The 21,991-nt window shown below is 46.5% G+C and overlaps 1 protein-coding gene across 1 annotated transcript in view; it reads right to left on the bottom strand.

Annotated features, from left to right (window-relative positions):
- Positions 1-21,991, bottom strand: part of LOC311107072 (C-1-tetrahydrofolate synthase, cytoplasmic-like) — a 103,140-nt gene that overhangs the window by 60,745 nt on the left and 20,404 nt on the right. The window contains exons 16-19 of the mRNA XM_084149532.1: positions 17,528-17,602; positions 7,965-8,051; positions 5,833-5,967; positions 5,482-5,550 (exon numbers count right to left, since the gene is read on the bottom strand). Of these exons, the coding sequence (XP_084005658.1) occupies positions 5,482-5,550; positions 5,833-5,967; positions 7,965-8,051; positions 17,528-17,602 (366 nt within the window). The remainder of the gene's footprint in view (positions 1-5,481; positions 5,551-5,832; positions 5,968-7,964; positions 8,052-17,527; positions 17,603-21,991) is intronic.

The raw sequence follows: 21,991 nt of genomic DNA on the forward strand, positions 1-21,991 counted from the left end.
TTTGGCTGCCTCCAGCTCTTCACGAGGGAGGCGATATTCTCCCGGTTGTGCCCAAGGATCCTTTCCGTCCAATAACTCTTCCCATGTCCCGACCTTAGGAGGCGTCCATAACTCCTGTGTAGGTAGGTCCTGTTGCCGCTTGTTACGCTGCTTGGTCCTTTTGTGGTGGGTTATTCTGTCACGATCGTCTGAAGGAGCGGACCAATGCGCAGCGTTGCGAGTGAACATGATGACTTTATTAATTAAAGCAACCACGAAGAAAACAACAAATGACGATACATGAAGTTCAAAATACTGAACCACACTAACAGCAACACAGAAACAATAACCCACAAAACAAAGGAGAAAACACACAGAATATATATGGCTCCCAATCAGAGATAACGAGCCGACAGCTGACACTCGTTACCTCCGATTGGGAGTCACAGACCAATCACCATAGACACAAACAAAATGAAACTCACCCATCCCCAACACCACCAAATGAAATACACCCAAACACATGAAAATGAACAACCCTGGCTCAATTCTCAAAGTCCATAGAGCCAGAGTGTCACACTAATCTTGCCAATGAAAAAATTATTAAAGTAGTTGGCAATATCAGTTGGTTTTGTGATGAATGAGCCATCTGATTCAATGAATGATGAAGCTGAGTTTGCCTTTTTTCCCTAAATTTAATTTAAGGTGCTCCAAAGCTTTTTACTATCATTCTTTATGTCATTTGTCCTTGTTTCATAGTGTTGTTTCTTCTTCTTTTTATTCAGTTTAGTCACATGATTTCTCAATTTGCAATATGTTTGCCAATCGGTTGTGCAGCCAGACTTATTTGCCATTCCTTTTGCCTCATCCTTCTCAACCATACAAATGTTCAACTCCTCATCAATCCATGGGGATTTAACAGTTTTTACATTTTCTTAATGGGTGCATGCTTATTAGTAACTGGAATAAGCTATTTCATAAATGTGTCAAGTGCCGTGTCTGTTTGCTCCTCATTACACACCACGGACCAACATATATTCTTTGCATCAACAACATAGGAATCACTACAAAACGTATTGTATGACCTCTTATACACAATATTAGGCCCAGCCTTTGGAACTTTGGTTTTCCTAGATTTGGCAACTATATTGTGAACACTACATCTGATAGATTTGGATACTGCTTTCAAACAAATCTCTGCAACATTAGTAAAGATATGATCAATACATGTTGATGATTTAATTCCTGTACTGTTTGTAACCACCCTGGTAGGTTGACTGATAACTTGAACCAGGTTGCAGGCACTGGTTACAGTTTGAAGCTTTCTCTTGAGTGGGCAGCCTGATGAAAGCCAGTCAATATTTAAATCACCCAGAAAGTATACCTCTCTATTGATATCACATACATTATCAAGCATTTCACACGTTATCCAGATACTGACTGTTAGCACTTGGTGGTCTATAGCAGCTTCCCACCAGAATTGGCTTTAGGTGAGGCAGATGAACCTGTAGCCATATTACTTCAACAATATTTAATATGAGATCCTCTCTAATCTTCACAGGAATGTGGTTCTGAATATAAACAGCAACACCTGCACCATTGGCATTTATATATTTTCTGTAAATGTTAAAACCTTGTATTGCTACCATTGTATCATCAAAGGTATTATCTAAGTGAGTTTCAGAGATAGTCAGAGTATGAATGTCATCTGTTACTAGCAAATTATTGATTTCATGAACCTTGTTTCTTAAGCTACATTTGTGAACGTGGGCTATTTTGAGCACTTTTCTTCTGGGATGCTTACTTGATTTTATTGCTTTACTGGGAAGCTTAGCAGCAGTAGATGTGCTCATGTTCTTTATGTTAGTGCAGGGTGAGCTGCACACAGTGGACTGCCTCCTCGGGCACACCGGCTCAGCGCTAACAGTATAAATCTGGTTCCTAGGCACATGATCACTGCACACAACAGCTGCAGAATCAGCAGAGGCACCCAGGGCAGCTAGAGGGACACAAACCAGGTTACCCACATTGTGTCTACCGACGCCCCTGATGTAATGTACATTTGCTGAAGCATTTTGACCACTCTGCGTCACAATGGTAGGGATTAGCTGAGCTGGGCTTGGGTCATTGCTAAGTCATTGTCTCAACACAGCCTTATAATGCTGTGAAAGGATCCAGGAACCCAAATTATTTGGGTGAATCCCATCCTCCTTTCAAAAAGTGTTTTGTTTCCAAAAGGTATCAAAATTGTCAACAAAAGTTACAACCATTGAGCTGCAATAATCACGTAGCCAATTGTGAAGAGCAAAAATCTAAAGCGTTCAATGCCACGATTCAGAGAGGGCACAGGGCCAGATATGATGGGTTTTTTGTTAGTGTCTAGCAGAGAATCAGTCTAGCAGAGAGTCAATCAGCTCTTTAAAATCCAGTTTCAACTGTTCAGAGCTGTTTTTGCACCAGGAACAGTCACATTTCTTACCATGGAGCTTCCCAAAATCACGGCTGGCGAGAAGGACAAGGAAATCCACCCACTCCCATGCTTCACAGGATGGTGCAGGCCTCCGACAGATGGAGAATCACTGCTCAATCCAGAGCAGGGACGGAAGGTTGCCGACGTCGACTTCGAAATCGTAGTAGTAGGCACTGCGGCTGCAGACACAGGCACCCCCAGCAACGAAAGTGCAGAAAGATAAGGCTCAAGGACGGCGAAACTATTCGTTGTTTGTATCTGCTCCGGGCCTCTCGTTGGGAGTGTAGACTGCTTTGCGGGAGGTTGCTGTCTTCGGCTTCCATGGCTCGTGACATGCGACCATCGTTGATTGCCTTTCTCCTCATGCTGTGCGCCTTCGACGGCGCTATCAGATGGGGGAGCTCCGGGCATCACCGGCCAGTCGGATAACGACAAACGACAAGGTGGAGATGCATTCAACAAGCGCGAACGCCGTCCAGCCACCGGCGTAGAAAATGTAAACATTCCACTCTGCGTTTTCCCCAGTTTCTTACGTAGGTTGGCGACCTGCGTTATCAAGGAATCCACCTCAAGCCTATAATCCTCGGCAAGTAAACAATTGCCACATTGGAACACCGAGTGATCCGTTTTTTAACGAAACAAAGCATAATACATACAGCTCCTACAGCGCTGGAACCGTTCATTTAGTTCTCCAGACAAAGAGGGCTCCATTGCAAAACTAATTTGGTACCAACTTCGTTACCTTGATGGCTAGCAGCTTAGCGTCTCTGTCAAGCAGGCTTCAACCTGTCTCTTAAGCGGGATTCCGGGACAAGAAATAGCGGTCCTAGCTGTTAAAAGCTAACCGCGTTGTGGAATCCACGCAAAAACAAGTTCTGTATTCATATTTATGAATAGCGTTTTTGTTTTAATCAAAAATAACAAACCAAGTGTTTTCCAGCATATAATGTTCAGCTGCGCACTCTGATGACGTCAGCAGGGTGTGGCCAATTAGTGGGCATTGATGTCAGAGTGATTAGAGGGACAATAGAGTGCTGAGTACCAGGCAGTTAGCAAGTTTGGTAGGCTACTAATGACCAGCAGCAGCATCAGAGCTGCCTTATTCTTCACCAGGTTTGACTTTACCCTCTCCTACCAGCTGGGATCTAAGAATGTTAAGGCCGATGCGTTGTCCCGGATGCATGACACAGAGGATCGGAGGGAGCAAGTGACACCCATTATTATCCTGTCCCGCATTGTGGCTCCTGTCGTGTGAAATGTGGCCACGGACATCCGTCGAGCCCTGCTACAGGAGCCCTCAACTGCCCACTGTCCCGAGGGGCGTATTGACGTCCCCTCTGATGTGCGGGGCCGTCTCCTCACCTGGGCACACACAGCACCTGTGTCGGGGCGCCCGGGTATAGCCCGTACTATCGACTGTCTCTTTGCTAAGTACTGGTGGCCCACCTTGGCCAGGGACGTCCGGGTTTACGTCTCTTCCTGATCCACCTGCGCACAGAGCAAGACACCGAGACACCTCCCCTATGGCAAACTCCAACCGCTGCCGGTTCCACAACGACCCTGGTCCCATCTCTCCGTGGACTTTGTCACAGACCTTCCCTCCTCGGAGGGCCACACCACCGTCCTGGTCATTGTGGACCGGTTTTCCAAAGCCTGTCATTTGATTCCTCTGCCTGGTCTCCCTACGGCCATGCAGACCGCGCCGGCTCTCTTCTCTCACGTCTTCCAGCACAACCGGATCCCTGAGAACATCATGTCTGACCGTGGTCCTCAGTTCACCTCCCGTGTCTGGAAGGCCTTAATGGTACGACTGGTGGTCACGGTCAGCCTCACCTCCGGATACCGTCCCCAATCAAATGGGCAGGTAGAAAGGGTAAATCAGGAACTTGGTAGGTACCTTTGTAGTTACTGTCAGGACCGGCCGGGGGTCCTGACAGTAACTATGAAGGTACCTGCCCAGTTCCTGTCACTCCTCCACTAACCTCACACCTTTCAGTGTGTTCTAGGCTATCAGCCGGCCCTGGCACCGGAGTCAGATTGAGGCTCCTGCGGTGGACGAATGGTTCCGGCACGCTGAGGAGGTATGGAACACAGCGCACACCTGTCTCCAGTGCGTCGTCCTCCGGCAGAAGGCGCAGGCCGATCGTCACCGCAGTGTGGCCTCGGTCTTTCACCCCGGTGACAGGGTCTGGCTTTCTACGAAGGACCTGCTCCTCTGAGCCCACGGTTTGTGGAGCCGTTCAAAGTCCTAAGGAGAGTCAATGAGGTGACATACAGATTACAGCTCCCCGTCAATTACCGTATCTCACCCTCATTTCATGTATCGCTCCTCAGACCTGTGGCAGCTAGTCCCTTGGCTAGTGCTGGACCCCACGATGCACCTCCCCCTCCCTTGGACGTCGAGGGAGCCCTGGCATACTCCGTCCACAGCCTGTTGGACTCACGGCGTCGTGGGGGACTTCTCCAGTACCTGGTCGACTGGGAGGGGTACGGTCCAGAAGAGCGGAGATGGGTTCCGGCGGGGGATGTCCTGGATCGTTCTCTCATTTGGGACTTCCACAGCCATTTTCCCGACCGTCCCGCTCCGCGTCTCCGGGGTCGTCCCCAAGGTCAGCGGCGCCACATTGCTGGAGCAGTACTGTCACACCAGCCTTCGCTTTGGCTCCCCCTCCTGTCCAGCTCAGGCATTCGGAGTCGCTGGCCTTCTAGTGCTTCCTGTGCGTTTTTGTTTATGAAGATATATTTTGAGCACAACAGCATTCGGGTTTCGTCACGCTTTGATCTATGGTGCTTAAATAAATTCAGTAGTTCTATACCTGCGACTACCTCCTGCCTACTCCTCTCTACACCAGTGAGAGAAGGCTTGTTCCACCACTGGGGTGCACACACACACACACACACACACACACACACAAACACACACACACACACACAAATGAAAATGTGTGATTAATGAAAGACCTAAGGGTCTAATAAGAAATATTAATCACACATTAATCTCATAGATCGGTCTGGGTGTCTGGGTCTCTCACCTCCATGGTCTGCATTAGACTGGGCTTCACAGCATCTCTCATCAACGTGGCCAACACTCCACTAATACTCTGTGGGGCAAACACAGCAAGAGACTCTAATAACATGTTATTCAAATCACTCAGATACAATAAGAATAGCACTCGCTCTGGTTGCACACCATGATTGGAAATTATATAGAAAAGAGCAGTAAGTGGACACACGTTCGTCCACAAACCATTATTTGCACACTTGCTAACGCATATCGTAATTGGCAAAAAAGTGCTCTCTCTCTCGCTTCTTTTTAAATACACATGCACAGACGCACGCACACACACACACACACACACACACACACACACACACACACTGACCAGGTCCTCTGTTGTGATGGGATTCCCCTTGCGGCTGTAGGCCACCACCATCCTGGCCAGACGACGCGTCATGTCCCCCAGACTGGTACTGAGGGCCAACACCGCCATCATCTCACTGGCCACAGACCCACTCAGCTGTTTGGAAGGAGTTTATTAGATATAACCTTAAAAATATACAGTTGAAGTCAGAGGTTTACATACACTTAGGTTGGAGTCATTAAAACTCGTTTTTCAACCACTCCACAAATGTCTTGTTAACAAAATATAGTTTTGGCAAGTCGGTTAGGACATCTACTTTGTGCATGACACAAGTAATTTTTCCAACAATTGTTTAAAGATAGATTATTTAACTTATAATTCACTGTATCACAATTCCAGTGGGTCAGAAGTTTACATACACTAAGTTGACTGTGCCTTTAAACAGCTTGGAAAATTCCAGAAAATCATGTCATGGCTTTAGAAGCTTCTGATAGGCTAATTGACATAATTTGAGGTGTACCTGTGGATGCATTTCAAGGCCTACCTTCAAACTCAGTGCCTCTTTGCTTGACATCATGTGAAAATCAAAAGAAATCAGCCAAGACCTCAGAAAAATAATTGTAGACCTCCCCAAGTCTGGTTCATCCTTGGGAGCAATTTCCAAACGCCTGAAGGTACCACGTTCATCTGTACAAACAATAGTACGCAAGTATAAACACCATGGGACCACGCAGCCATCATACTTCTCAGGAAGGAGACGCGTTCTGCCTCCTAGAGATTAACGTACTTTGGTGCGAAAAGAGCAAATCAATCCCAGAACAACAGCAAAGGACCTTGTGAAGATGCTGGAATAAACAGGTACAAAAGTATCTATATCCACAGTAAAACGAGTCCTATATCGACATAACCTGAAAGGCAGCTCAGCAAGGAAGAAGCCACTGCTCCTAAACCAACATAAAAAAGCCAGACTACGGTTTGCAACTGCACATGGGGACAAAGATCGTACTTTTTGATGAAATGTCCTCTGATCTGATTTAAAGAAAAATAGAACTGTTTGGCCATAATGACCATCGTTATGTTTGGAGGAAAAAGGGGGTTGCTTGCAAGCCGAACAACACCTTCCCAACCGTGAAGCACGGGGGTGGCAGCATCATGCTGTGGGGGTGCTTTGCTGCAGGAGGGACTGGTGCACTTCACAAAACAGATGGCATCATGAGGAAAGAAAATTTATGTGGATATATTGAAGCAACATCTCAAGACATCAGTCAGGAAGTTAAAGGTTGGTCGCAAATGAGTCTTCCAAATGGACAATGACCCCAAGCATACTTCCAAAGTTGTGGCAAAATGGCTTAAGGACAACAAAGTCAAGGTATTGGAGTGGCCATCACAAAGCCCTGACCTCAATCCTATAGAAAATGTGTGAGCAGAAGTGAAAAAGCGTGTGCGAGCAAGGAGGCCTACAAACCTGACTCTGTCAGGAGGAATGGGCCAAAATTCACCCAACTTATTATGGGAAGCTTGTGGAAGGCTACACGAATCGTTTGACCCAAGTTAAACAATTTAAAGGCAATGCTACCAAATACTAATTGAGTGTATGTAAACTTCTGACCCACTGGGAATGTGATGAAAGAAATAAAAGCTTAAATAAATCATTCTCTCTACTATTCTTCTGACATTTCACATTCTTAAAATAAAGTGGTGATCCTAACTGACCTAAAACAGGGAATTTTTACTAGGATTAAGTGTCAAGAATTGTGGAAAAACTGAGTTTAAATGTATTTGGCATAGGTGTATGTAAACTTCCATCTTCAAAAGTACCTACTGACCAGTAGGTCTGCAGAGAGGTAAGGTTACCTCCAACTCCATTGATGTTTTGTCAATCATTCTCATTCACAGTTGTTTCAAGGGACATTCAGTATCTCTGTGTGTTACATAAAAAATGTAACTGTATACAGTCGCTGATGGAAGAATACTTGTGAACGGATGTTCATGAGGGAATCATTTGTACTCCTCATGTAGCCTGGTCCTAGATCTGTTTGTGCGTTCTTGTCAACTCCTATCATCATTGTCACGCCAATTACCAAACAATAGGAGTTGGCAAGACAATACAAACAGATCTGGAACCAGGCTACACCTCATGATAAGTGACATACCGTCTTGGTCTCCGGGTCAATGTCCAAACGGATAAATTGGTATATCTCCTCTGGTTTCAGGGTTTCTGGTTTCTCTATACCCAGTCTCTACAAACACATTACAAGGAAAACAATCAGCTGCAAGAACGACAAGACCCCCCCCCCCCCCAACATAAAAAAGAATGAGCCCTAAAACATGTGTCCAACATTCCCCCCATGGCCCATTTGAGGGCTGCTATTTGAATTAAACCCTATACTCCTTTTATTAAGAAAGCTATTAATTCCCAATTTCTATCTTGGAAACACGGCAATTGCTAACTCTTTACATGAATTTGTACATTCACTATTCCTTTGTGGTTTTTTCGACAATGGTCTACCCCTTTGACATTTTCTGTAAGGCACTTACAGTATTTGTGACTCGATTCAGGAAACTAGGCATATGTCGCGGGTCACTACTTCACAGGAGAGCCATTTGAACGTAAACTTTTAAAAAATGCCTTCTGGAACATGTGAACTTACATGTGCCTTAATAACAAACTTGTATTCCATCTGTAAATATGAATAAAATTGTTAAATTACGAGCCTAGTTGGTTAAACCATAGAAAAAGACAGCAACCTTCTCACTAGCCATGATTGGCTGATATAATGAGTGGGCTGGAAATGCCGAGAGAGGAGTTTGGATTGGTCTGCCATATAGCACGCTTCTGTCTATTTGAGCTGGTCAGTATGTGTAGGTAATCCTGTTTAACGCGCTTTTTTTTTTTACGTATTGTGTAGTGGAGCTGCATACGTGTTGCTCTCCACAACAACACAGAGTTACATATGGGGTAAAACAAAACATAAAGTCAAAAATACAACAGAAAATATATATACAGTGTGTGCAAATGTAGCAAGTTATGGAGGTAAGGCAATAAATAGGCCATAGTGCAAAATAAATACAATTAGTATTAACACTGGAATGATAGATGTGCAAGAGATGATGTGCAAATAGAGATACTGGCGTGCAAATGAGCAAAATAAATAACAATATGGGGATGAGGTAGTTGGGTGGGCTAATTTCAGATGGGCTGTGTACAGGTGCAGTGATTGGTAAGGTGCTCTGACAACTTGCAATGCTTAAAGTTAGTGAGGGAGATAAGAGTCTCCAGCTTCAGAGATTTTTGCAATTCGTTCCAGTCATTGGAAGCAGAGAACTGGAAGGAATGGCGGCCAAAGGAGGTGTTGGCTTTGGGGATGACCAGTGAGATATACCTGCTGGAGCGCATACTACGGGTGGGTGTTGCTATGGTGACCAATGAGCTAAGATAAGGCAGGGATTTATAGATGGCCTGGAGCCAGTGGGTTTGGCTACGAATATGTAGTGAGGACCAGCCAACAAGAGCGTACAGGTCACAGTGGTGGGTAGTATATGGGGCTTTGGTGACAAAATGGATGGCACTGTGATAGACTACATCCAATTTGCTGAGTAAAGTGTTGGAGGCTGTTTTGTAAATGACATCGCCGAAGTCAAGGATCGGTAGGATAGTCAGTTTTACGATGGCATGTTTGGCAGCATGAGTGAAGGAGGCTTTGTTGCAAAATAGGAAGCCGATTCTAGATTTAACTTTGGATTGGAGATGCTTAATGTGAGTCTGGAAGGAGAGTTTACAGTCTAACCATTACATTTACATTTACGTCATTTAGCAGACGCTCTTATCCAGAGCGACTTACAAATAGGTGCATTCACCTTATAGCCAGTGGGATAACCACTTTACAATGTTTTTTTTGTTTTTTTTAACCAGACACCTAGGTATTTGTAGTTGTCCACATACTCTAAGTCAGACCCGTCGAGAGTAGTGATTCTAGTCGTGTGGGCGGGTGCCAGCATGCATTTAGTTTTACTAGTGTTTAAGAGCAGTTGGAGGCTACGGAAGGAGTGTTGTATGGCATTGAAGCTCGTTTGGAGGTTTGTTAACACAGTGTTCAATGAAGGGCCAGATGTATACAAAATGGTGTCGTCTGCGTAGAGGTGGATCTGAGAGTCACCAGCAGCAAGAGCGACATCATTGATATACATGGAGAAAAGAGTTGGCCCAAGTATTGAACCCTGTGGCACCCCCATAGAGACTGCCTTAGGTCCAGACAACAGGCCCTCCGATTTGACACATTGAGAATTAGTTGGTGAACCAGGCGAGGCAGTCATTTGAGAAACCAAGGCTATTTAGTCTGCCAATAAAAATGTGGCAGACACTGCTAGAACATCAGGGTTGGCGTAGTGTGCTAACGCAGTGAATAACTCAAATTTAGGAAGGAGGCTTCTGATGTTAACGTGCAGAAAACCAAGGCTTTTACGGTTACAGAAGTCAACAAATGATAGCTCCTGGGGAGTAGGAGTGATACTGGGGGCTGCAGGGCCTGGGTTAGCCTCTACATCACCAGAGGAACAGAGGAGGATTAGAATAAGGATACAGCTAAAGGCTTTAAGAACTGGTCTTCTAGTGCGTTGGGTACAGAGAATAAAGGGGGCAGATTTCCGGGCGTTGTAGAATAGATTCAGGGCATTATGTACAGACAAGGATATGGAAGGATATGAGTACAGTAGAGGTAAACCTAAGCGTTGGGAAACAATGAAAGAATATAGCATCACTGGAGGCACCGATTGAGCCGGTCTCTGCGTGTATGGGGGGTGGAAAAAATGAACTATTTGAGGCAGTTTGAGAGGGACTTGGGGTTCTACAGTGAAATTGTATAATAAGAACTAACTGGAACAGCAATAGGTGTCAAGGGCTGATGTGGTGCGATGTTGGAGTCAGGCGCAGGACACAGAAGCTTAGTCGAACCGACTTTAATTGTCACAAAGACAAATACAAAATTACGGGCCTCAAAACACAGGAGGAGAGCGATTACGCAAACGGTGCGTAAAACACTAACAACAAGAAAACGATACACATACACCAACGGACAGGCGTACAACGACACACATCTGCAAACAAAACAAAAGGAAACTTATAGGTGACATAATCAATACATAATACGACACAGGTGCAACAACAAGACAAAAACAAACAAACATAGAGAACATCAAGCGGTAGCAGCTAGTACTCCGGGGACGACGAACGCCGAAGCCTGCCCGAACAAGGAGGAGGAGCAGTCTTGGCGGAATTCGTGACAGTACCCCCCCCTTGACGTGCGGCTCCAGCCGTGCGCCGACCCCGGCCTCGGGGACGGCCAGGAGGATGTGGAGCAGGGCGCGTAGGATGACTACGGTGGAACTCAGTCAGGAGGGATGGATCTAAAATGTCCCTCCTAGGCACCCAGCACCGTTCCTCCGGACCGTACCCCTCCCACTCCACGAGATATTGTAGACCCCCCATCCGACGTCTCGAATCCACGATGGACCGGACTGAGTACGCCGGAGCCCCCTCGATGTCCAGTGGGGGCAGAGGGGTCCCTCTTATCTCACTCTCCTGGAGTGGACCAGCTACCACCGGCCTGAGGAGAGACACATGGAACGAGGGGTTAATGTGATAGTCATTAGGCAGTTGCAACTTGTAACACACCTCGTTCAATCTCCTCAGGACTTTAAATGGCCCCACAAACTGGCGGCCAAGCTTCCGGCAGGGCAGGCAAAGGGGCAGGTTTCGAGTCGAGAGCCAGACTCGATCTCCAGGGGCGTATACTGGACCCTCACTGCGGTGGAGATCGGCGCTCGCCTTCTGCCTGCGGATGGCCCGCTGCAGATGGACGTGTGCAGCGTTCCACGTCTCCTCCGAGCCCCGAAACCACTCATCCACCGCAGGAGCCTCGATCTGGCTCTGATGCCATGGTGCCAGAACCGGCTGATACCCTAACACACACTGAAAAGGGGTCAGGTTAGTAGAGGAATGGCGCAGAGAGTTCTGTGCCATCTCTGCCCAGGGGATATACCCCGACCACTCCTCCAGCCGGCCCTGGCAATAGGGATCTCAGAAACCTACCCACATCCTGGTTCACTCTCTCCACCTGCCCATTACTCTCAGGGTGGTAACCCGAGGTAAGGCTAACCGAGACCCCCAAGCGTTCCATGAACGCCCTCCAGACTCTAGAGGTGAATTGGGGACCCCGATCAGACACTATATCCTCGGGAACCCCGTAGTGCTGGAAGACATGGGTGAACAAAGCCTCAGCGTTCTGTAGGGCAGTAGGGAGACCCGGCATTGGAATGAGACGACATGCCTTAGAGAACCGATCCACAACGACCAGAATAGTGGTATTCCCCTGAGAGGGGGGAAGGTCCGTGACAAAGTCCACCGAGAGGTGAAACCACGACCGTTGTGGAACGGGCAGGGGTTGTAACTTCCCCCTGGGCGCCGCACACCGAGCAAGAGGAGACATAAACCCTCACGTCCCTAGCCAATGTTGGCCACCAGTACTTAACACTAAGGCAGTGCACTGTCAGGCCAATACCTGGATGTCCAGAGGAGGGTGACATATGAGCCCAATAAATGAGATGATCACGGACCTCGAGCGGCACGTACGTCCGACCCGCTGGACACTCTGGGGGAGTAGGGTCGGTGCGTAACGCCCGCTCAATTTCCGCATCGACCTCCCATACCACCGGTGCCACCAGACAAGACTCCGGCAGTATGGGAGTGGGCTCAATGGACCTCTCCTCTGTGTCATACCGCCGGGACAGGGTGTCTGCCTTACCGTTCTGGGACCCTGGGATGTAAGTGATCTTAAAAATGAACCGGGTCAGAAACATGTTCCACCTAGCCTGACGAGGGTTCAATCTCCTAGCTGCCCGGATGTACTCCAGGTTACGATGGTCAGTCAGAATGAGAAAAGGGTGTTGAGCCCCCTCAAGCCAATGCCTCCACACCTTTAGGGCTTGAACCACGGCTAACAGCTCCCTGTCCCCTACGTCATAATTACGTTCCACCGGGCTGAGCTTTTTAGAAAAAAAAGCGCAGGGACGGAGCTTAGGAGGCGTGCCGGAGCGTTGTGACAGTACTGCCCCAATACCGGCCTCTGACGCGTCCACCTCTACCTGGAACGTCCTGTCCGCTTCAGCCGACCACTGCAAACGCACCGGGCCCCCCTTCAGCAGGGAAGTAATGGGAGCTGCCACCTGTCCAAAACCCCGGATAAACCTCCGGTAGTAATTGGCAAAAACTGCTGCACCTCTTTAACAGTGGTTGGGGTTTGCCAGTTACGCACGGCTGACACACGGTCAATCTCCATCTTCACCCCTGACGCGGACAACCGATGACCCAAGATGGAGATGGACTCCTGGAAAAACAGACATTTCTCTGCCTTGACATACAAGTCATGCTCCAACAGCCTACCCAACACTCGGCGCACCAGGGCTACATGCTCTGCTCGTGTAGCAGAGTACACTAGGATGTCGTCAATGTACACTACCACTCCCTGCCCATGCAGGTCCCGGAAGATCTCGTCCACAAAGGATTGGAAGACTGAAGGAGCATTGATTAACCCGTCTGGCATGACAAGATACTCATAATGACCTGAGGTGTAACTAAATGCCGTCTTCCATTCGTCTCCCTCCCTAATGCGCACCAAGTTATAAGCGCTCCTGAGGTCCAGTTTTGTGAAAAAACATGCTCCGCGTAATGATCAACGGGCAGGAGGGGAATCCCTAACTTAGAACAAAATTTCAGATCAAAAAAATTCCCAGCTGCGCCTGAATCGACTAGCGCCTTATGCTGGGAATGAGATGCAACCTGAGGAAATACCACAGGTATACACAAGTGAACAACAGAGAGCTCTGGGTGAGTGGGGCGCCTACTCACCTGAAATGACTCCCCAGTGCGCGGCCTGTTGCCCCGATTCCCTGGAGACCCTCCCCAGCACCTAGCCGCAGTGTGTCCTCCACAGCCACAGCTGGTGCAGGGGATGGCCCCCCTCGGGTTCTCTCTCCTTCTCTCTCTAGCGCCAGCACCCCCGAGCTCCATAGGGCTCGGCTCGGAGGTGCTGGAGGATGGAATGGACGGCCCCATCTCGGGACGTCCGCGGGTGGCCAGCAGGGTATCCAGACGGATGGACATGTCCACTAGCTGGTCGAAGGACAGATTGGTGTCCCTGCAGGACAGCTCTCGACGAATGTCCTCACGCAGGCTACACGATAGTGGTCAATGAGGGCCCTCTCATTCCACCCCGCATCCGCCGCTAGAGTCCGGAAATCCAGGGCGAACTCCTGTGCGCTCCTCTTCCCCTGTCGGAGGTGGAACAGACGCTCCCCCGCCGCTTTACCCTCAGGAGGGTGATCGAAAACAGCCCTGAAGCGGCGGGAGAACTCAGCGTAGCTAATGGTGGCGGCGTCTATTCCCCTCCATTCGGCGTTGGCCCACTCCAACGCCTTGCCGGAGAGACAGGAGATGAGGGCGGAAACGATCTCTTATCCCGAGGGCGCCGGGTGTATGGTGGCCAGGTAGAGTTCCACCTGAAGGAGGAACCCCTGACACCCGGCTGCGGTGCCATCATACGCCCTCGGGAGCGAGAGCCGAATCCCACTGGATTCCGGAGCTTGTCTGGTGGGGCTGGCCGATGGTGGTGGTAATGTAGGAGGAGGTGAGGGCACGCCTCCCCTTTCCCATCGGCGCAGGGTGTTCATTACCTCCTGCATGGCGGAGCCGAGTTGCTGGATCTGGGCGTCCTGGCAGCTGACCCGATCCTCCAGCAAATCGGTCGCCGCCGCTGCTCCTGCTGACTCCATGTATGGTGTGTCGTTCTGTCAAGGGCTGATGTGGATGCGATGTTGGAGTCAGGCGCAGGACACAGAAGCTTAGTCGAACCGACTTTAATTGTCACAAAGACAAATACAAAATTACGGGCCTCAAAACACAGGAGGCGAGCGATTACGCAAACGGTGCATAAAACACTAACAACAAGAAAACGATACACATACACCAACGGACAGGTGTACAACGACACACAACTGCAAACAAAACCAAAGGAAACTTATAGGTGACATAATCAATACATAATACGACACAGGTGCACCAACAAGACAAAACCAAACAAACATAGAGAACATCAAGCGGTAGCAGCTAGTACTCCGGGGACGACGAACGCCGAAGCCTGCCCGAACAAGGAGGAGGAGCAGTCTCGGCGGAATTCGTGACAATAGGCAAGGCATATTGACATGGGAGAGAGGCATAAAGCAATCACAGGTGGTAATGGCGATAAAGTTTGGGCTTAGGCTAAACAGATAAACAGGACAGGGTACCGTGTAAAGGAACAGTCCAGCAGGCATCAGCTGTGCAGCTGAGTGATCATAAGGTCCAGTGAACAGCAATATGTGAGTCCGAGAGCAGTTCGAATTGGTGCTACAGCACAGCGAGCAGGAAGCACAGCTGTTGTTTGCGTGTGCTAGCGGGCCGGGACTAACAGATGGATCTTCGTGGTCGTCGCAACGGGAAGCCTGTTGAAACCACAGACGATTACGTCGGCAGACCAGTCGTGATGGATCGGCGGGGCTCCGTGTATTGACTCTAGGAGGTCCCGTCCGGTTGACAGAGAGGTAGATAGCCGGGATATGTGCCTGACTCAATGCTAGCTCAAGGCTGATTAGCCAACAACAACGTTCATTTGGTTGCAGCTAGCTAGTTGCGATTATCCAGTGTTAAAGGTCCAGTGATGCAGTGATTCCGGCAGAAAATCCGATATGTTCTGGATCGATAATGCGCTGTGCAGACAGTGCAGACTGGACGATAATAGTCCAGGCTAGAGCTGGCTGGTAGGTAGTGCAGGCCACGGACAATGGTGTAACGGTGGCTAATAGCAAGTAGCTAGTTAGCTGGTTAGCTGGCTACTCCCATCCGGTAGACAGAGGCTAGCTCAAGGCTAACTGGTGCTTGCTTCGGGGGCAGTGGTGATTAGCCTACAGCAACATCCATTCGACATCCATTCGGTTGCAGCTAGCTAGTTGCAATCTGGTATTAAGGTCCAGTGATTCAGTTATTCCGGCAGAAAATCCGATGTTCTGGAAGAAAAACGCTAACGGTGGCTAATAGCAAGTAGCTAGTTAGCTGGCTGGCTAGTTTCAACTGGAGATTCTAGATAAAGGTGAGTAAATAATAGAATCCGTTCCACATTGTGTGAGGCGGTTGCAGGAAAGTATATTTAGTAGAAGGATGAAAAGTGTGATAGGGAAATATATACGTAAAATACAAAAAAATACAAAAAACAGGCTATTTACATGGACACACAAGGGAACACGACCGCACTGCTACGCCAGGAGGATCAAGTTTTGAAATCAGTGGAATTAGAGTATGATAGCTAAATAGAGAAAACACCTGTCTCCGGAATACATCTTCAACCTAAGGGCAACCATGGCATCCGTGACAGGGAGACGCGTCCATCATGCATGATGTATTTGTAAGATGTAAGATACATTTTCAGATATTACATGTTTCTAATTTTGACAGAAAGTAGTTTCATTTCAACTTAAAGTGTACTGTTAGCTAGTTAGATAACATTAGCTGGCTGGCATGCTAGCTAGCGTTACGTGTATGATCTTAATATTCGTATCTCAGAGCCATTTGCTTGCTAACATTGAACCTGGTTGGAAGCTACCTGCAGATTCATGCAGGGTAGTAAGTCTTGAGTTGGGATTATGGTTCATTGTTTAGCTTGGTTTTGCTTGGCTAGTTAGAGCCTAATGTTAGCTAGCTAACCTTCAACCCGGTTGGTTAGCTACCTGCAAATTCATGCAGGGTAGTAACGTCATGAGTTGGGATTATGGTTCATTGTTTACCTAGCTAGATACACATCTTAACAAAAGACTCCACTATGCGTGTAACCATTTCGGGTGCATTTGTAAATTCAGTGTGAGTATGCCAGAGCGCAGAATAACTGATTAATTTACGAACGCACAACACTCGTTGAATATGGCCGGTGTCAGTAAACGTCGGCAAAAAAGCATAATCAAATTGTTGCCAGCAGCACAGTTAGTCACCAACGCTCTGGATAACATGAAAATAGCCTAACCAGCTCTGCTAGGGCGGGGTGTTCTCTGACCATTTTTTTTTCATGTTATCCAGAGGTAAACAATTAACCATAATAACAATTTTGTGTCTGGAAGTATCTAGCAAGCTAGCCAATGTTAGCCAGTTATCTTGGTGCTTGACTGCCGTTGTGAGGTCAGAACGCTCGGATCAACCCTAATCATCGACCAGAGCATCAAGTATGCGCTTTGAACGCTCCGAGAGTGAAAGAGATGGGTGGGGCTAAAGCTTAAGAGGGAGTGAACGATGCTGAATGGGTGTAGACAAAGAAGGGCTCTTCAGTAGGTACCATTTTACCAGTAAGGCCATTTTCTCAAAAGTGAAATTACAAGTTTATCGACTTTCAAAGCAGAATTACTTTCCCATTGTTCCCTTAAATGCAGTGTATGATATACCATTTTGTAGCTCTGTGTCTCCGCTTTTATCCAATGTAAAAAACACAATTTCAAATTTTGCTACATAAGACCGAATCAAGGCGGTCGGTCACATTTGTCTTTACAGAAATGGCCCCTTAGGAAAATTTACTTTGAGATGTCTGCTTTAAAACAATACTTTGTAATAACCACATCAATAAAGAGAGGAAGATATTCCACTTGCCTTCAGCCTATTGAGTTGGGACAGGGAGAACTTCCTGTGACCCTCCCTCAGTGGCACCAGCCCATCAAATAGAGCCTATACGGGCAGGGTAATGAATTACACAAAACTTCATTCAAAGACATTCCTCCTCATATAGTTGTTTCTCTGCAATACGTTTTTGTTTTACAATCTGCTACTCATCTTGTATATAAAGTGCCTTTAGAAAGTATTCACACCCCTTGACTTTTTCCACATTTTGTTGTGTTGAAGCATGAATTTAAAATGGATTCAATTGAAATTCGTGTCACTGATCTAGACAATACAATACCCAATAATGTCAGTGGATTTTAGTTTTTTGAAATGTTTACAAATTAATAAAAGGGATTTTATTTTATTCAAATTATTAAAAAAATTAAGCTGAAATGTCTTGAGTCAATAAGTATTCAACACCTTTGTTATGACATGCCTAAATAAGTACAGGAGTAACAATTTGCTTAACAAGTCACATAATAAGATGCATGGACTCACTCTGTGTGCAATATTAGTGGTAACATGATTTTTTTATGACTACCCCATCTCTGTACTACACACATACAATTATCTTTAAGGTCCCTCAGTCGAGAAGTGAATTTTAAGCACAGATTTAACCACAAAGACCAGGGAGGTTTTCCAATGCCTCGCAAAGAAGGGCACCTATTGGTAGATTGGTGAAAATAAATAAGAGCAGACTGAATACAGTGAGGGAAAAAAGTATTTGATCCCCTGCTGATTTTGTACGTTTGTCCACTGACAAAGAAATGATCAGTCTACAATTTTAATGGTAGGTTTATTTGAACAGTGAGAGACAGAATAACAACAAAAAAATCCAGAAAAACGCATGTCAAAAATGTTATAAATTGATTTGCATTTTAATGAGGGAAATAAATATTTGACCCCTCTGTAAAACATGACTTAGTACTTGGTGGCAAAACCCTTGTTGACAATCACAGAGGTCAGACGTTTCTTGTAGTTGGCCTCCAGGTTTGCACACATCTCAGGAGGGATTTTGTCCCACTCCTCTTTGCAGATCTTCTCCAAGTCATTAAGGTTTCGAGGCTGATGTTTGGCAACTCGAAACTTCAGCTCCCTCCACAGAATTTCTATGGGATTAAGGTCTGGAGACTGGCTAGGCCACTCCAGGACCTTAATGTGCTTCTTCTAGAGCCACTCCTTTGTTGCCTTGGCTGTGTGTTTTGGGTCATTGTCATGCTGGAATACCCATCCACGACCCATTTTCAATGCCCTGGCTGAGGGAAGGAGGTTCTCACCCAAGATTTGACGGTACATCGCCCCGTCCAACGTCCATTTGATGCAGTGAAGTTGTCCTGTCCCCTTAGCAGAAAAACACCCCCAAAGCGAAATGTTTCCACCTCCATGTTTGACGGTGGGGATGGTGTTCTTGGGGTCATAGGCAGCATTCCTCCTCCTCCAAACACGGCGAGTTGAGTTGATGCCAAAGAGATCCATTTTGGTCTCATCTGACCACAACACTTTCACCCAGTTCTCCTCTGAATCATTCAGATGTTCATTGGCAAACTTCAGACGGCCCTGTATATGTGTTTTCTTGAGCAGGGGGACCTTACGGGCGCTGCAGGATTTCAGTCATTCACGCGTAATGTGTTCCCAATTGTTTTCTTGGTGACTATGGTCCCAGCTGCCTTGAGATCATTGACAAGATCCTCCCGTGTAGTTCTGGGCTGATTCCTCACCGTTCTCATGATCATTGCAACTCCACGAGGTGAGATCTTGCATGGAGCCAAAGGCCGAGGGAGATTGACAGTTATTTTGTGTTTCTACCATTTGCGAATAATCGCACCAACTGTTGTCACCTTCTCACCAAGCTGCTTGGCGATGGTCTTGTAGGCCATTCCAGCCTTGTGTAGGTCTACAATTTTGTCCCTGACATCCTTGGAGAGCTCTTTGGTCTTGGCCATGGTGGAGAGTTTGGAATCTGATTAATTGATTGCTTTTTGTGGACAGGTGTCTTTTATACAGGTAACAAACTGAGATTAGGAGCACTCCCTTTAAGAGTGTGCTCCTAATCTCAGCTCGTTACCTGTATAAAAGACACCTGGGAGCCAGAAATCTTTCAGATTGAGAGGGGGTAAAATACTTATTTCCCTCATTAAAATGCAAATCAATTCATAACATTTTTGACATGCGTTTTCTGGATTTTTTTGTTGTTATTCTGTCTCTCACTGTTCAAATAAACCTACCATTAAAATTATAGACTGATAATTTCTTTGTCAATGGTTAAACGTACAAAATCAGCAGGGGATCAAATACTTTTTTCCCTCACTGTATCTAGATCATGGTGACGTTATCAATTACACTTTGGATGGTGTATCAATATAATTCCTAACTCAGTTGCCGGAGAGGAAGGAAACCGCTCAGAGATTTCACCATGAGGCCAATGAGAGGAGAAAACTGAGGATGAATCAACAACATTGTAGTTATTCCACAATACTAACCTAATTCACAGAGTGAAAAGAAGGAAGCCTGTAACATTCTTCCAAAACATGGATCCTGTTTGCAATATGGCACTAAAGTAATAATGCAAAAAATGTGGCAAAGACATTAACTTTTTGTCCTGAATACAAAGCGTTATGTTTGGGGCAAATCCAACACAACGCATTCATGAGTACCACTCTTCATACAGTGGGGAAACAAGTATTTAGTCAGCCACCAATTGTGCAAGTTCTCCCACTTAAAAAGATGAGAGAGGCCTGTAATTTTCATCATAGGTACACGTCAACTATGACAGACAAAATGAGAAAAAAAAATCCAGAAAATCACATTGTAGGATTTTTAATGAATTTATTTGCAAATTATGGTGGAAAATAAGTATTTGGTCAATAACAAAAGTTTCTCAATACTTTGTTATATACCCTTCGTTGGCAATGACACAGGTCAAACGTTTTCTGTAAGTCTTTAAAAGGTTTTCACACACTGTTGCTGGTATTGTGGCCCATTCCTCCATGCAGATCTCCTCTAGAGCAGTGATGTTTTGGGGCTGTCGCTGGGCAACACGGACTTTCAACTCCCTCCAAAGATTTTCTATGGGGTTGAGATCTGAAGACTGGCTAGGCCACTCCAGGACCTTGAAATGCTTCTTACGAAGCCACTCCTTCGTTGCCCGGGCGGTGTGTTTGGGATAATTGTCATGCTGAAAGACCCAGCCATGTTTCATCTTAAATGCCCTTGCTGATGGAAGGAGGTTTTCACTCCAAATCTCACGATACATGGCCCCATTCATTCTTTCCTTTACACGGATCAGTCGTCCTGGTCCCTTTGCAGAAAAACAGCCCCAAAGCATGATGTTTCCACCCCCATGCTTCACAGTAGGTATGGTGTTCTTTGGATGCAACTCAGCATTCTTTGTCCTCCAAACACGACAAGTTGAGTTTTTACCAAAAAGTTCTATTTTGACCATATGACATTCTCCCAATCCTCTTCTGGATCATCCAAATGCACTCTAGCAAACTTTAGACGGGCCTGGACATGTACTGGCTTAAGCAGGGGGACACGTCTGGCACTGCAGGATTTGAGTCCCTGGCGGCGTAGTGTGTTACTGATGGTAGGCTTTGTTACTTTGGTCCCAGCTCTCTGCAGGTCATTCACTAGGTCCCCCCGTGTGGTTCTGGGATTTTTGCTCACCGTTCTTGTGATCATTTTGACCCCACGGGGTGAGATCTTGCGTGGAGCCCCAGATCGAGGGAGATTATCAGTGGTCTTGTATGCCTTCCATTTCCTAATAATTGCTCCCACAGTTGATTTCTTCAAACCAAGCTGCTTACCTATTGCAGATTCAGTCTTCCCAGCCTGGTGCAGGTCTACAATTTTGTTTCTGGTGTCCTCTGACAGCTCTTTGGTCTTGGCCATAGTGGAGTTTGGAGTGTGACTGTTTGAGGTTGTGGACAGGTGTCTTTTATACTGATAACAAGTTCAAACAGGTGCCATTAATACAGGTAACGAGTGGAGGACAGAGGAGCCTCTTAAAGAAGAAGTTACAGGTCTGTGAGAGCCAGAAATCTTGCTTGTTTGTAGGTGACCAAATACTTATTTTCCACCATAATTTGCAAATAAATTCATTCAAAGTCCTACAATGTGTCACGCCCTGGCTCTGGGGACTCTTAAATGTTGAGCCAGGGTGTGGATTTTCTATGTTTTGTTTTCTAGGTTTCTGTTCTAGATCGTTCTATATCTATGTTGGCCAGTGTGGTTCCCAATCAGAGACAGCTGTAGCTCGTTGTCTCTGATTGGGGAACATACTTAGGCAGCCTGTTGGCACTATAGTTTTGTGGGATCTTGATCCGAAAGGTTTGTGTATTAACCTAGGACTTCACGTATCGTTTGTTGTTTTTTGTTCGTGTGGTGTACTAAAATAAAACATGTACGTTTATCACGCTGCGCCTTGGTCCGCATCCTTAAACGATCGTGACACAA

Source organism: Coregonus lavaretus (assembly GCF_964263955.1).
Source record: "Coregonus lavaretus genome assembly, chromosome: 31".
NCBI lineage: Eukaryota > Metazoa > Chordata > Actinopteri > Salmoniformes > Salmonidae > Coregonus > Coregonus lavaretus.